The sequence below is a fragment of the Solanum dulcamara genome, chromosome 5 (genome assembly GCF_947179165.1).
Source record: "Solanum dulcamara chromosome 5, daSolDulc1.2, whole genome shotgun sequence".
NCBI classification, from domain to species: Eukaryota; Viridiplantae; Streptophyta; class Magnoliopsida; order Solanales; family Solanaceae; genus Solanum; species Solanum dulcamara.
Window position 1 is genome coordinate 60,355,453 of NC_077241.1, and position 17,733 is coordinate 60,373,185.

Here is a 17,733-nt window from a genome sequence, read left to right on the forward strand (position 1 = left end):
TTATTACCCTTTTACAACAGTTCTGATACATAGTTGTGTATGTGAGAAAGCAGTACTGATACATAAATTTGAAATATAATTTCTGCAGGTTGTTGCTTCATTAGAGTATCTTTATTCTGTTTACGAATTAGGTATAAGATACATTGTGTGTCTAGAGAGAAAAACATGCACTTATGGTAGATTTCAACTAGACGAGATACCATGTCCACATGCAATTGCAGTGTTGAAGAGCAAGAACATTACTGACCTGCACCCATATTGTTCTGATTACTACAAACCAGAGGCGTTGGCAAATACTTATGAATTACCAATGGTTCCAATGCCAGATAAGAAAGACTGGACTGCTCCGAAGGAAATTTTGGAAGAAATTGTCTTGCCGCCAATATACAAAAGGATGCCAGGAAGACCAAAGAAAGGGAGAAAAAAATTCGCTAATGAGAAAATAACATCTTGTAATGTAGAACTTATCTCGGTGTACATTCTAATTCAGCAAACATGGCCAGAAAAACTCCACAATCCCTGCAAATAAAGGAATACAGGAATTTAAAAAAAGTAAAATTGACATATGAATGATTTAGGTATACATAGCCGATGTTAATACTCGCAAGCTGCCACTTCCCTGTTGCGCAATTCCTTCAATATACTCAACTGCAAATGGGTGATGTGGTTCAAGCATGTTACCGGTTGATTTGTCCTTGTATGAATCAAGAGACGACCAATCAGTACGTTCGTTGTTGTCAAAGAAACCACTGTCTTGCAGGTATGTTGGTAGCATTGCTGCTATCTTTTGGATCTCTTGGGAAGGGTTGCTACTTCTTTGTCTAGGCGATGAATCATACACACGTATCAACCTCTCTTTCAACACAACTACCGCAAGAACCCAATGAAAATCCCTGTCGCAGTTTACTGGAATGTATACCTCATCTATCAAATGCCAGGGTAAATCGACTAGTATTGAGAAACCTCTTATTATGTTCTTCACGGATCTCTCTTGATGAGCTGTAACAGTGGCCCTTGCCATATCTTCTTGTGTAGAAATGTTAGGTGGAAGGTGATAGTAGCGTGTGTGTGCATATTCGATGTAGTTTTTGAAAATGCAGTTTGTCGTTGTGTATCGATACTGATTGCTCAACTGCATCTTCGATTTCTTCCGAAGGTAGTAAAATATTACATCGATGTGCTGCACATTTTAAGAAAGTATTAGTTATATAACAACTAGCATCATGTATCAGATTATGTATGTATCAGATACATTTATCTATCTATGTATCAGATACATTAATATGTATGTATCAGGTAGTTAGTATGAGTTGTATCATATTATTTATGATGAAATTTTTACCTCATCGTTCCAGCATCTGTCCGGCTGTGACATTAGATAGAACCAGTTCTTATCTTTAGGAAATGCCACAACAAAGTCTATTTTTTCAAAGCCGAATGAAGAGCACTTAGATCTGTAATGATCCTCCTTCGAATTCCTGAATGGAAACTTGTAGTTTAATAACATAACAAATATAATACACGACTTGTATGGGTATAAGTTGAATATGTCATACTTACTTGTTGCCATGTGATTTTAGAAGTCTTTTATCTATCCATTGAGAGTAGTCTGGGACAAGCTCGGAAGGGGGTTGATAGCATATACCAAAACCTTCAAAAGGGTGTATCTGATGCATAACATCTGACAAATTTTCCTTTCCCTTTTCACTCGACCCAAAGTTTGAAAGATACGGCGACTGTAAGATCTTCGAAGGAATCCTGCTTCTTCGAGATGGTGTCTTCGCATCGTCAGACAATACATTAGCTTTTGATGGAAGAGTGGTTGGTAGCTGGCTATCGCGTAATAGACATTCATCCTGAACTTGCTCATGACTAACAGCTGTCAATGGCATGGCTGGTAATGGAAGTCCGTATATTAGAGCATCTATCACATCCAGAGTTTTGGTCGAAAATGGTGCTGAAGTATTGGATTCTGATGTGCTTGGTTTGATTTTTTCTTTTTCAATCTCTTTGACTTGCTCTTCTACTTTGTCAGATTTATCATCAGCTACTCTTCCATCTTTCTTTCCAGTGTTCTACACGTAATGTATAACGTCATTAAAAAAATTAATAATATTGACTTTATCTCAGTAAAGAATCTGATACATTACCTGTAATGTATCAGAATCAGCAATAAGCTGATCAGTATCTGCTCTTTGTGGTTCCATTTGGTGTGCTGATACATCCTTCAATTGTGGTGTAAAATTTAATGTTTTTGGTTCCTACAAATATTAAAAAAACAATTACTAAATAAAAAAATGTGGATATAATACATTATCTTAAAAAACCAATTACTTCATAAAAAATGTGCAGATATCATACATCATCTGCTACAATGTTATGTTGTGATACATCATCCACCTTTTGTATCTTGATGGATGGTTCATCTTCCTGGAAACATAATAACATTTACTTATGATATATATGTACTAAATGTCTAGATATATATATATTTAAAGAGGTAGAGCTTATACAAAATATATATATAGAATCAAATTGTTCATCAATTTGTTTCTGATACATTACCTTTAATGTATCAGAATAAACTTGCTGATCAAATAATTCAGGAACATCTGCTGAAATACTTTGTTCCGATATGTTGTCCACCTGATTTATCATGGTGGATGGTTCAGGTCCCTGAAAACATAATAACATTTATATTTGATACATGACAATGAAAAGTATCCAGAAGTTTAAAAGCATAAATATCAAATATTACATGATGTATGTACCTTAATATCTTCCTAGACATTAGATTTGTCATTTTTTTGGGGTGGGTCAGATTTATTTGCAAAATTGTGCACCTCCAATCCAGTAGGTGCTTCTTGTTGTTCAACCACATGGAATGATTGATCAAAATCATCTTTTTTAACTTGAGATGATGTGCCAGTCATTCGGTTTGCCATACTGTCGATGGCTTTCAAAAGATCAATGTGATTTGAATCCATTTTGTTCTCCAAACGCTTGAACTTCCGGTCAACCTTGATACATGTATATGAAAAATCAGAATGTATCACCTAATTAAAAGTATATTGTACGTGATACATCTTAAAGTAATAACTTACGTATCTCTTTAGAGACTTCTTTATGGACTTCTTCAATGCTTTGAATTGCATATAAATAATTTGATCCGAATGACCGGAAGATTCACCTCCTACAGCTGACTTCGCCCCTGGTACATTGTCAGGAGAAACAGGCTTTTCTGATTCCTTTGGTGACTTTGCCCCCGGTTCATTGTCAGGAGAAACAAGATTTTCTGATTCATTTGGTGGTATGAAATCCTTGTGCATGTTGGCTGTTTCTACTTGAATTGGCTTTTTAGCAGGGGAAGTCTTCATTCTCTTGGAAGGAGGTGGAGAAGATGTCTCAGCGACATCCCTGGATCTCTTTAAAAATTCAGTGGGTGGTGTTGTTGAAAAGTCCTTAAATCCAGTGACTTCATGAGGTTTTCTGAAATTGACCTTGGCAGCCGATGTTGAATCTTCAGGTTTCTGTTAGCTGTCATGAACGACAATAGATTCCATTTCATGTTGAGATTGGATAATGTTGGAGCATGGATACTGCAAAAAAAATGAATAATTGATACATGTTAATGCTGATACATAAACATGATGTATCAGAAATATTAATCCTTCATACATGCTAAACTGATAGAAAAACAACATTATCTGATACATACATGCAGATGTATCATGAGATGTAATTCTTGATACATTATAATTTGATACATAAGATAGAATTTTCATGAGCTGTAAATACTGATAAATGAGTTTTCATGAGCTGTAAATACCTTTCTGATACATACAATTATATGTATCAGAAAGGTTATATAAAGTATATGTATAATATACATTATATCTTGATACATTTATATCCTGATACATAAATATATGAGCTGATACATCTACTTTATGAATCAAATTATACTGTATCAAGGTCATGGATATATAATGTATCTTAGATTTTATATATAATGAATCAGTGCATAAACGAATAATATTCAAAGCATGTACCTCACTAAAGATGGTAGACATGAAGGTCTCAAATTTTGGCTTCACGGCGACAACACGCCAGTTAAGAATTCTGGGAATTTTATTACCCACTCTTACAGCAATTTCAGAGGGAACTTGAGATGCACATTCATATAACCAAACATTCAGAGCGTATGGCATGCCGCCTAGACGATACATTTGTTTGGCATTTGAAAACTCCTGACGCATTCCTTTTATCAATTTTGAATATGCTAATTTCCCCCATGGATATTGCTCATAACTACTATCTTCTACCATCTTGAAATCATCAACTGATATAGGTGCATCACCTAGTTGAGAAAAAACAAAAGTATGGATGAAATAGAGAATGGCCATCTGAACGGCATCTTCGTTTGTTTTCCATCCTCCAACCAGAAAATGCTTAACGAAACGAGCTTTGTTGACCCCATTTTTGGCACCAGGAAAATATAAAGACAATAATCTACTTGCTTGATCATCAGAATACTTGAAGTCATTCATATTACCGGTACATCGCAAACCAGTAATGATAGCAAAATCATTTATTGTAAATCACAGTATATTACCCTGCACATGACGAATGTGCAGTTCTTCTTTGTTTTTTTGGTCTACCTCAAGAAGTAAGAGGCATTTGATGATTTGCCCTTGAAAGTTGTAGTTTGGCATATCTAAGTAGTGACCAAATATAGATTGCCTAAATAACTTTATACCTTCTTCACCTATTGATGATTCAAAATCATCAAGAAAATTAGCCCTATCTGCCGTTTCGAATCTCAATGGGTGGGACGGGATCTTCTTGATGACGTATTTCATTCCCTGCATTGACATGAAAATGGTTAAATACAACTTGAACTCTATACATGGATACGATGTATCATATGCATTAAGATATCTGATGCATGAGATGAGATTCTGATACATACAGAAGATGTATCAGAAACAATTATATATTATATTCTGATACATACATGTATATGTATCAGAATCATTAAAACTTGAAACATCAAAAAATGACACTTACACATGGTGTATCAGAAATAGTAAATCTCTAAAAAAATTGCATTTGAAAAAAACATTATGTATCTGATACATAAATGTATATGTATCAGAATCATTAAAATTTGAAATAACAAATACTGAGGCTTAAAGATGATGAATCAGAATTAGTAATTCTCAAAAAATTTCATATGAAACAGACATTATGTATCTGATACATAAATGTAGATGTATCAGAATCATTAAACTTGAAATAACATAAACTGAGACTTAAACATAATGTATCAAAAATAGTAAATCTCAAATAATTACATTTGAAAAATACATTATGTATGTGATACATAAATATATATGTATCAGAGTAATTAAAAATTAAAACAACAGAAACTGACACTTAAACATGATGTATCAGAAATAAAAAATCTCCAAAAGATTTCCTTTTAAAAAGATATTATGTATCTGATACATAAATGATATGTATCAGAAACATTAAAACCTTCACAAAATTTTCATTCTAAAACAAAAAAACTTAATTGAACACATACCTTTGGGAGATTAGGGCGTGTTGTAACCCCTTCAATCTTTTTGTCTATTTCATTGGGTGCATGTTTAACTGTAGCTTTCGACTTCAAATTCTCACGTAGCTTATTCATCACTGCTGAATCGTTACGATGTTTGGATCTAACTTCGTCGTAACCTTCCCAAGACGAATCAGACCCGGGAGAAACAAGAATTCGTTGATTTTTAGTGGACTGTTTGAGAGCATGAACGGAATCCATATGTATAAGCTAAGGTATGAGAAACACAAATAGAAAGATTTACAGAAGAAAGCAAATGATAAAAAATTAGAAGATTTTTCAAAGATTTTCAGAAGAAATCAAAATATACAAATTTTAGGAGAAATCATATTGAATGAGGATGAATTAAAATTCCATATAAGGAAAGATTGATACATTACCTTATTTGGAACCTTGAAATTGATTAACACTTGAAGAGTAACTAACTAACAAGAGCAAATTAGGGCAAGAATAGAGGAATAGGGCGGATGTATCAGTGACTTTTAGAGAGAGAAAGGAAAAGGAGGGAATTTGGAAATTTTTTGGTGTATATGGGAGTAAAAGTAAATATATTAGGGGAAGTTGTGTAAAAGGGTAATTTACCCAAAAAAAAATTCACTTAAAAAAGTATTTTTTAATAAATAATTATTGATTTTAGAAATATTTTTTTATTTATTGATAAAAAGTGAATTATGGAGGAAAAAATGGTGATGTTTGAACCCTATGAACCGGCTATATTTTGGGCCTCTCTCACCTTCTACCTGTTAGATTATGCGCAATACATCAGAGTATTTATTGAAAATCAGATCAAATGAGTATGAGGTTTTCAACTTCACTTTTTAGTTGTCTCATACTTGTTCTAACGCCAATCTCATCCACTCATGCCAATATGTAAGTCCTCATAACATCACTATACAATTTAGTTTACCTTACTTTTTGATCTCTATGTCAGTTTTGGGTGGTAGAGGTATAGCGACTAACAACTATTCGAATTGAATTTGAAACCTCAAAGCTGAAATAATTTCAACCTCTAATTTTTATGTTCCATGGATTCAAAATATCTATATATAAATTTTCAACCAAGGCATTCAGGTGATCCACAACTTTAGGTGATTCTTGATAGGAGGGTGTGAATGGTCAAATATTAGGATAGAAGCTCAGTAAGTACCTATTTCTTTCTCATTTTTCTGACTTCTTCTGGTTTTTCTTTATCTTTACATTTCTATTACTACCTGTTATTCTTTAGCCTCTGTATCTTATTTTCTTCCTCTTCTTGTTTCTGTTGCCACTTTTTCATTTATATTTTCTTGATGTTGTATCTACTGCTTCTTTTTCATTTAGGGTCTGTCAAAAATAGTCTCTACCCTTCTCAAGTGGTAGGGGTAAGGTTTGCATACACTATGCCCTCTCCTGACCCTAAACCCTACTTAGGGGGTATGTTGTTGTTGTAGATCCCTATGTGAGTTTTGCAATATATTATTGGATTTAGCTTTAATACATGAATTTGACACTGTCAATGTAATTTAATTGGTTGGAACAGCTTAGTATACCTTCCAGGTTACAAATCCATGCTTATTATGGATAGTTACCTATAGGATATAAGGATTTCAGTAGCAGGGTATAGAATTTGTATACCTTTTCCAAGTTACCTGCAATTGCTTTTTTACATAATTACATAGAGTAAATATCTTATAAAAGCTAAAAATCATAATGTTATAGGATGGATATAAAAGTTTTGCAAGTCGGACAGGAGCTAATGAAGGAAACTCTTCCATTACAATCTGGATCGAGACTATATGAACTGCAAGGGTTGAATTCCAATAAGTGGTATGAAGTGAAGATCTCATATCCTGCTTCTGTATGTACATTTGCATTCTTGCCTACTACTAGTTTTCTATACCCTATTGGTATTTAAAGCTGAAACCTTTACTGTTCAACATATAACAGATACCAGCTACTTTTACTCTACAACTAAGTAAAGGAGGTTCAGGGCTAAATGTTGGTAGGAAGTTACTGAATACTGAAAAGATTATTTTTCGCGCGGACAACAGTCTTCAATTGCTTGGTGACAAGGTTTGGTTTTGTCTGCATGATATATAATGATTGTCATTTATTCTTTTGGTCATTTTTACCTCTGAGGAGGCACTGATAATGGAATTTGTCACAGGGCGGAATGTTTGTCCTGGTAAATGTGGAGCCTGAGGGAATTGTTGCAATACCTGGGGTAAAGGAGAGGAAACACATCATATATAATATAGGTAAGAAATTCCCCTTAATTAGATAGTTCAAAGTTCCATCTAACATTTTTAATTATCTTCTTACACACCAATATAGTAATTATTATCCAAGTTATCATCATTTAAAAGCGAATTGGCAATGCTGAATTTTCAAGTACACCTTAGCCTTCTTTTTATCCCCACAAAAAGGTGGAAGGAATTAGGAACCTTCACCGATGACTTGTGTTTTCGAGTCACTTGCCATAAAAACGAAAAAAGAAATATAAATGCAATGACTGAACACCTGCTAATAAATTGGAAGTCACAAAATTAAAGGCTTACTGACAAAAATCTCTTTGATATAGGAAGCACATTTAGGTTAAGCAGAAAAATGTCAAAGTATGCATTATTGAAATTTATCTAGGCTGTCAGTTAGCTTTACAGATACACCATGTCATAACAACAATAATGCCCAATGCCAAGCAAGTTGGGGTCAGGTGTATGAATCGCTCATATCGTTTCAAGTGTCAAGTCCTTTAAATCTCTAAAACTTTGTGAGCTCCTTGAGTGGTTAGGAGTTTTTTGCTTATCAGGAGACTTTTGACTTTTTTTGCAATCGATTGCATCCTCTGGATGATTGATTTAATGAAAGCGTACTTGATAAAAAAATGTTTCAAGTAGACCCATTAAATCTAAGACTTGTTGCATATGATTGTCAAAGGGAAGAACATAGAACATGTGAAGCCTCTTGCCATTGTCTGGTGATTCTTTTATTATTCCTCCTATTGAAAGAAAACAACAACTTACCCAATATAATCCCACAAGTGGGGTTAGGGGAGGGTAGTGTGTACGCAGACTTTACCCCTATCTTGGGAGGTAGATAGGTTGTTTCTGGTAGACCCTTGGCTCAAGTGAAAACATCACAAAGTAGTTCGAAAAAGGAAAACAACGAGAGAGAAGAAGCTAAGACACAATGCCAAAGAAAGCGTTGTTACTTGTCACTTGAATAAGAGAAAGAAACGTAATTTGGTGCGAGAAATGTATAATGTGGGAAAAAAGATGGTAAGTCTTGTGCATGCTCAAGTGCTCAGCTGCACATATGCTAAAAAGATCTGGTTTGGTGGAGGTTCTCTGATATAGGATGAGCATTTATCATGGCGACGAGAATTTATGAACCATGATCCGCAGAAATCCATGAGCTGCTGTCACCAGTGACTGTTGCAGCCATTGGTTAGCAGCAAAATTCCTTTCAGGAGATGTGTTGGTCTTGCGAAGTTCAATTTTAGCAGGAATTTTTATGATGCCCCCTTAAGATGGAAGAACTGCAAGATAAAATTCGGTATGGATGGTTATAGAGTTGATCGTATCAAATCCTATTATAACAAATTGCACCTATCACATATATTGCCTTAAGATGCCTCTGAACAGTTTTCTAGTAAAGGTATCATAGCCATGTAGATATTTCTAATCTGGATTAGAAACAATAGAAAAAGCTAAATACAGGTTGATGTTTGTTAACCACATAATATTGCATAGACAAGTTGCTTTTAAGCTTTAGTCTTGTTAGCAGATTTCACACCAATCTTCGGCTTGTGACCTATTTGTCCAAGATCAACAAGGAAAAAAAATAAGCCACTTCCCTTACATGTCTGGCAGTTTAAGGAGACAAGATTGGAAGGTGAGTCAGCTAGTGGATTGACCAATATTTCTCCGTCAATAAGATAACAGAAATTCTTTACTAGAGTAAAGGAGATGAGAGCATGTGGACAAACCCTCCCCTGGCCATGATAGGAATTGAGGCTCGTTCTTTGTATATCGGCCATGATCTCTCCCATTTTTATTTTAGATATTAACTTTTATCAATACTTACTTTAAGTAGCTATCATTCGAGCTGTATCTCTTAACATTAGCCTATCCAAGCAGAATAAATATTTTGCTTGTTTTGAATTTGAAATTATAAAATGATAAGTAATGTGAATGAAAAGAATTAACTGAACTGTGTTTTATCTTTTCTCATGGACCCCAAGTTGATAAGTTTTTGATTACGTAACTAGTAATAGAGTAGTCCAAAACAAAAAGCAAACAAAAAGGCCAAATTCTATTGGGGCTTTAAGCCCAGAATGGTTCTTAAAGCCTAAGTTGCTCATACTCGGGTTCACAATGTCTGACACGGGTGTGGATCTAGAGATCGGATCCTTTATGATCTAAATTTTAAGATTCAGGAGTATGGATACCAGTGCGGGGATTCTGCTAAAATAATTTATATATCTAACAATAGAGTTATATGTCTAAAGTATGAGACATTATGTGGAAAAACTTACACGTTTTATGAGGAAAAAGTATTGATCAAGAGGAGAATTCTAAGAGGTGATTATGGAAAATGACTGACATAAAAATAGGCTAAAAAGTGGCTTGCAGCTAAACTATCTGAAGACGAATGAGGTCCTTTGGGTTATTCCAACCCATTGATAGAAAGTAGCTATGACTTCTGTAGTATCGCAGTTCGCAGCCAGTATCTCATTAAACTGTGTGCCTCTTTTCTTTGATGTTGAAATATTGTAATAACTATTGTGGAGCATTAGTCAATTGAAAACTTCTCAGCTCAAATTACATATCTGCTTATCTATATTGTTCTATCTACAATCTGATCTTACCTGCAACTGTAAAATTTTGACTTGTGAAGCTTGGACAGCTCGTGGATTCTCTATTCCTTCCCCCTTTGATGTTTAGATTATTTAAATGACTATTGTTATATAGAATATGGTCAAATGAACAGCTTTTCTTGATGATTATGGACCCTGTTTTGTGATATGCTTTCCGTCCAACAGTCTTGTCTTACTGAAGCTTTTTGTCTGCTGTGTATTTGTAAGTGTCTTCAATTGTGACTCCTTCACAGTGTCTAACTAAGATTATGTGCATTTCCATGGCAGTATGTGATGAGCTACTATTTGGCATCCCTCACCAAGCATGGTATGTCGTAGTGTTTGTGGTGCTCTGCTTGGCACTAGCCCTTGTAATCCCGTCATTTCTTCCGTCATATCTTCTACCAAGGAATCAAGGATTAGATGCTGCTAATCATGGTATTTCTAAGGACTCTTGATCATGTTCTGGTATTTGTCACCAGTGACGTAACATACATTCAGCAATGGGTAGTAGATGTTGAAGCTCAAGTATTAGGAAACTTTCTAACTGGTGTAAGGTAGTTTTGCTAATTGCAAATGATTAAGATATGCCTCATTACTCAATGCGACTCTCACACCCCCACTTTATGTACTCTTTTCCCTTTTCTTGGCTGTAAACATGGAGTTAGTTTGTTCCGTCATTTTTCTAGCTTGAATAAAGTATCTGCTTGCAAAATTTTCATGTGATACTGTCAAAGTGAAATGTGCCCCTTGTTATTAGCGGAAAGGAATTAACCCTTTTTCCAGAACCGGGAGAAGCATCAAGATACATGTGATGTGTACCTTACTTCCTTCCCATATTGCTATCTTTCTTGAGGTAGAACCAGGAATATTCTTTCAATTTTAAATAATAATATGAATTCCCTGTTAAGAATTTTGAAGTTTTTTCCTCCTTATTTCCCTTCTTTGTTGTACTGCCTACTTCAGTATTTCTCGTCTTTTTTTTTTTTTTAAAAAAAGTAATTTGTTGGTGTTTTTATTTTTATTTGAACTTCAATTTTTTTGTTATAGAAGAACTGGAGATGCATTATATGTTACTTTCACTTTCTCCATCTTTTCCTGCTTCCCCTTGCCAAATGTTTGATCCTGAATGCCCATAAAACCAAAGGCTCATGCCAAGCTTCCCATCACCCCTGCACACTTTTCTAGACCACCTCATGTCTCACATCACCCAAGAAGATGATGCCAACTGTATTTCCATGTGTCCTTTGGGTCCCACTTTATCACAAAAAATACTATATAATGCAAGACTCTCCTAGTCCTTTGCATTCATTCTAAAGGTATCACAACCTCTTCTTAGAAATTTTAGCCATGTCTGATCAACAGAAAGAACTCCGTAGATCACCTCCAAATTACGAAGCGTTGAGGTTCATGGCAGCAGGAACACTTGGTGCTGCTTTGTTAGGCTTGTCCAGTCTTACCTTTACAGGGACAGTTATATTTCTGATCCTTGCCACCCCATTCCTTATTGTGTTCAGCCCAATTCTTGTTCCAGCTGCAATAATTCTTGTCTTGAGCACTGCTGGTTTCTTGTTTTCTGGTGGAAGTGGCATAGGGGGATTAGCTGCAACATTGTGGTTGTATAGGAAAGCCCGTGAGCAACACCTGTTTGCTGCAGACCAACCTGATTTTGCTAGGATGAGGATTGCAAGCAAAGCTTGGGATATGAAGGAAAGAGCTAAAGAGGGTGGACAATTTGTGCAGAACAAAGCCCAGGAGAATACTGAAGCCTAATAATATGGAGTGTTATCAAGTGCAATTTGTGTTTACCTTATCTTAGACTTTGTGAGTAATATCCTAATAATAAAGAGGGGAGAGAGAATGTCTCTGTTGTTCCTACTGATCTTGGCATAGAGTTCTCTCTGTTACCACTCTTGTTTCGATGATTGTTACGTATTGTTTCATTGTATCGTATTTGTTGTATTGTATTGTTTTAATGAATACAATGTTTAAATAGATTGTATCGTTCTCTGTCATTACATAATGTCACACATCAATAATTTGAACGATAAACCTACCAAAAAAGTAGGATATATAGTAGAGCTATTATAAAAGGGTAAGGTAGAGAATAAAATTTAATTATTCAAAATAAGTAAAGATAAAATAAGAAGAAAATATTAAGATAATGATGTGATTAATCCAAATTAGTTGGTCATACAAAATGAATTTTTTCATTGTTATCTAACGATGTATTTAAATAATACAATATAATAAAATTTAAGTAACAACAATACAATACTACTTAAATAGCATGAAACTAATATATATTAATTTTGGATAACTCCTAATTTTCCTTTAATTTATGAGAAAAGGATTAAAAATATCCTGCTCCCACTTTTATTTATTAGTTGACTTTATCCTTTGTTATACTATCCAATCATTTATATTTAATTTGATGATTTTCCCAAATTGATTAAATTATCCAATTTCAATTAAAATACCCAATTCCATTTTTTTAACCCGAATCCAACCCATTAAACTAAAGAAAACTCATAACAAATTAAACCCATTTACATCTCCTTCATCCATGAAAACTTCATCTTTGTCTCCATTTCCACCGCCATCTTCTCAAATCTTGAATTCAATCACCTTACCGATGCTTCTCTCAATTCCAGAATCTCCACCACTAATTTTCCACTTGCCATTTTTGCCCCTATGGCTCCTCCCTCCTAACTTGCCTTTCCTGCTCCTTTCCCCTTCTTCTCGGAGAATTTTTTTGTTGTTGCAGCTCACCGAGTACATCACCTTAGATAGGAGGTCGTGGAGTACTCAGATTAAGATAGTAGGCTAGGTGGCTTATCTTTTTACTATAGTAGTCGTAGTTTTGCTCATTTATTTATTAACATTTGATTTCAGCATTTGATTACTGCTTACATTTGTTGGTTCGGTATACTTTGGTATCCTATTTATCTATAGTAATTAATGCTCCTCTCTTTCTGGTCTGTCCTACCCTGACTTTCTCGCTCTCATTATTCATATTTTTATATTGTTTTCGATATGCTTGGTTCTATCTGACTTTTGTCTTGTTTCCTTATTTTTCCTCTCTTGTTCTTCTCTCTTAAACTGAGGGTCTTTCGGAAACAGCCACCCTACCTTTCTAGGTGAGGGTTAGGTCTGCGTATATTCTACCCTCTCCATACCTCACAGGGTGGGATTATACTGGACTTGTTGTTGTTGTTGTAATTTTCATGATTTGAAGAGCGTATGTAGTTAGTGTGGAACTTTAACTGGAAGATCGAATTTTTTTGAGTGACTTCATTTTGCTAGAGATTGAGTCTCCGATTTAGCTTTTTTGTGTGAATTGTTGATTTTTTTATGACTTGAAATTGTTCATACAATCTTCATCCTACGTGATACATATAATGACTTTATTTGTTAGACACATTAATTTTTTAATATGTTTTTAATTGACTTATTTAAAATCCTAAACTCTCCCTTTCAAGTTAGACATATCAATGTCATGACAATGACGAGATCACAACTAAGAAGATGGTAAATGTCTTAACCTTTAAGTTTAACTATTAACCTAATATTAATTTTGTAGAAATTTATACCACCTAACGATTTCAAGAATCAGGTTCTTGAATGAGTAATACGAATGTAAACACAGAATTTATTGTGGAAAACCTCATTGCTCAAGGGAAGAAAAATCACAACCTACACCTTGTAGGATTTCCACCAAACTTCACCAACTTTCAAAGAGCGGTTTTAGATTACAACTCAATAATCAAGGAACTAACTCAAGTACCTAAACTTTAACGATTAACTATAATCGCAACTCAAACTCTCCAAGAAGTCAAATCTACTTCTTGTTACAAGCCTCGCTTTCTACCTTAGAAAATTATAACTCAATAATATTCCTAAGTAGAGTTCAAACACATGAGTTAACTTTGAAAAAGAAAACCCTAACTCTAGTTTTTCTTTCTTTGATGTTTTGCTATTGGAACTCTGCCTTGTCTTTTGCTTGAGAAATTCGATATCAGATTTGCAAAGCCAAAGAATCCTTTATGCGACCTTTTCCTTTTATAGCATTGATTTTTGAAGAGTCCTACAAGGAAAGTACAATTTTAGTTTTATTGCTTTTCCTTATAGGAGTCTCATCTTGTCGTCTTTTCTTATTTCTACGTTTTTAACTTGTATAAGGATTTGTCCAATTTCCTGCGTCTGCATATTTCACCATCCAGCAAGTGAAACTGATTCTCATTTGTCATTATCAAAACTTGCTTGAATGTTGTCAACCAAGTGAACCTGGTTCTCATTTGTCTCGTTTGAATGTTGTCAACAGATTTATTTAGATTTGCCACAATTGAATTATTTTTTCACATGACAGAATTTTTAAACAAAAGAGAGAGTGTACAAACATCATTAGAATTTAGTTGAGATGTGTAATGTGTTTCTCTAACTATTGGGTGATAGTTCACGTAGAAAACTCACACTCTCAATACTTCATATATAAAAGATCAAAAAACTTTGGCCAAACCCATCGATGACCTCTTAAAGTCGGCACCAAGTTTCACTTAGATACTTTAACTGGACGATGTTTACTTTAAACACCTTATGTAGGGTCCCTTTGTGTCATTTTGACTAACAATCAGCTAAAATTACATAGTATGTGTAACAGACTCGCGAATGACCTGACACTAGACTAATTAAAAAAGAACACGTGGCATTTGAATACAAAGTAATATTTAAAAAATACATTATAGGAAAAAAAATAAATTTCAGCCATAAATAATAATAATAAAATACATATTTCTAAACCCCACCACAACTACCCCACCCACCCATCCTTCCTTCTTTCTTCCCAAACTTTTTCAGCCCCTCCCTGAACCCTCAATTTTTTCTCTGCTTTTTTTTCTTCATTAGATTTAAATTTTTACTTTTTTTTTCATAATTATAATTGTTGGATCTAAAGAAAAGAAAAGAGAAGAAAATGATAGTTGATGCGATTTTCAAATCTGAAAAAAAATTAAAATTTAATTTTTTTGACAATAGTGATAAAATTAATAGCGATGGTGAGAAGAAGAAATAAAGAGAGAAAAAATATAAAATATGGTGTTGGTATCCATTTTTCTGGCAAAAAAAGTGGAGGGAGGTGATGGTAGATTTAGAAAAACAATACAATAAAGAAAAAATGGTTTGAAAACGGATTTGAATAAAAAATTCGACCTCCATTGAAGGAGTTTAAGCTTGAAAAAATGGTGGGAGATGGTGGCTTGAGAAATAAAACTGGCTAAATAAAACCTTCCACACGCTATTTTGAGTGTATCACACTTACTTTGCCATTTCAGCAAAAAGTGTCAAAATGATACAGTGGGATCCTACATGAGGTGTCTAAAGTGAACATCGCCCACTTAAGGTGTCTAAGTGAAATTTAGTGCCAATTTTAAAGGGTCACCGATGAATTTGGCCAAAAACTTTATATGTAACGGCATAATACATAAATATGCTCTTTAATTTGGCTTTAACTGTCATTTATACCCTCCAACTTTGAATGTGCACAAATAGACACTTGAACTTGTATAAAATTGAATAAGTAGACACATGCACTCGGACTACGTAGCATAATACACATATGACACAAAATTGTCATGTAGGACTCCTCGTAGGATGAATGTGTCTATTTGTTCAATTATATACAAGTTTAAGTATTATTTATGCATACTCAAAATTAAAGAATATAAATAACTATCGAATTCAAATTAAAGAACACATTTATATACGGGAAAATTACCTAAATATACAGTATTCAAAAAATATTTACCATATAGAGCAACATAATTATTTTAACCATATATAACAAATTGTTTGAATTAAATTAACTCTCACCCCCTATTTTCTCTTCCCTTGTTTCTCTCCAACTTTCCTACACCAATATTCTCTCCAATCTTCTCACCCATAATTTTCTCCAAAATTAGGGCAATACTTAGCTTCATAGCTTCTCAACCACAACTTTCTACAACATTTGTACTCCAATTTTGGAATTAAGTGACGTGTATTCGATGGAATCTCACTTCTCAGAAGAAAACTTTTTGTTCTCCATAGACAAAAAGAGGAAGAAGCAAACATGAGCAACAAATAGTATGATATTCAACAATATTCATGCGAAATTTTCTTCAAAATTTTTTATTTTTATTACTGATTTTCATTTTTTTGATTGCAGCGATTACTTGTTCAAACTATTGTTAATCGGCGATTTTTCTGTCGGCAAATCCTGTCTTCTTCTCAGATTCGCCGTATGTTCATCTATTTAACTTTGATCTCCTATGTTTACAGTTTAATTCAAGTTTAATGTGTGTGTAATTCCTTTGTTGTTCAACTTTAATTCATTTTTGTGGCCTTACAGATCACTGAAGGTTGGTTTTGTTAGCTACATATTTCATTCGTGTCTAATACTCTCTTAATTCAAGTTTAATTTATTTTTGTGGCTTACAGAGAAGCTGGTTTCATTAGTTACAGATTTCAGTCGTCTCTAATTCTCTTTTAATTCAAGTTTAATTCATTTGTTGTTCAATTTTAATTCATTTTTGTGGCCTACAGATCACTGAAGGCTGGTTTTGTTAGATACATGTTTCATTCGTGTTTAATAATCTTCTAATTCAAGTTTAATGCATTTTTGTGGCTTACAGAGAAGGCTGGTTTCATTAGCTACAGATTTCAATCGTCTCTAATTCTCTTTTAATTCAAGTTTAATGTGAGTTTAATTCATTTGTTGTTCAACTTTAATTCAATTTTGTGGTCTTACAGATCACTGAAGGTTGGTTTTGTTAGCTACATGTTTCATTTGTGTCTAATTCTTTTCTAATTCAAGTTTAATTCATTTTTGTGGCTTACAGAGAAGGCTGGTTTCATTAGCTACAGGTTTTAGTCGTCTCTAATTCTCTTTTAATTCAAGTTTAATGTGTGTATAATTCCTTTGTTGTTCAACTTTAATTAATATACTGTGGAGAGGCAGGCCATTTTGCTAGGAAATGCACTAGTCAATCCGTAACTGCCTTTATAGTGGTGATTGACTGTCTTTTTCGAGGTTGCTCGACTAACGTTTCTGATTATCCATTCGAGCTGAAACTTCTTGGGCTCTGCAATTTTTGGAGTTGCTGTAATCCTGCAAAATTTGGAGCATTTTTGGTGATGGATGATGCAATTTGTTGAGGGCTGTTGGTTGTTGTTCAGTTTGTGTGTTGCTTCTGGCTGTGATGTTGTTGCAGCCCTGCAAGTTATAGGTGCTGCAGTT

The 17,733-nt window shown here is 34.1% G+C and overlaps 1 protein-coding gene across 4 annotated transcripts; it reads left to right on the forward strand.

Annotated features, from left to right (window-relative positions):
* Positions 1-6,326: 6,326 nt before the first annotated feature.
* Positions 6,327-12,462, forward strand: LOC129889276 (uncharacterized). 4 transcript variants are annotated; one of them, XM_055964507.1, is made up of 6 exons: positions 6,327-6,493; positions 7,322-7,460; positions 7,550-7,675; positions 7,770-7,860; positions 10,749-10,898; positions 12,055-12,462. In XM_055964507.1, exons 1-6 carry the CDS (start codon positions 6,414-6,416, stop codon positions 12,231-12,233), a joined length of 765 nt encoding a protein of 254 aa, XP_055820482.1. In that variant the 5' UTR covers positions 6,327-6,413; the 3' UTR covers positions 12,234-12,462. The 4 variants fall into 4 exon arrangements, with proteins under 4 accessions (XP_055820482.1, XP_055820483.1, XP_055820485.1 ...); XM_055964508.1 differs by having other exon boundaries at positions 12,118-12,462; XM_055964510.1 differs by having other exon boundaries at positions 12,047-12,172.
* Positions 12,463-17,733: the final 5,271 nt, after the last annotated feature.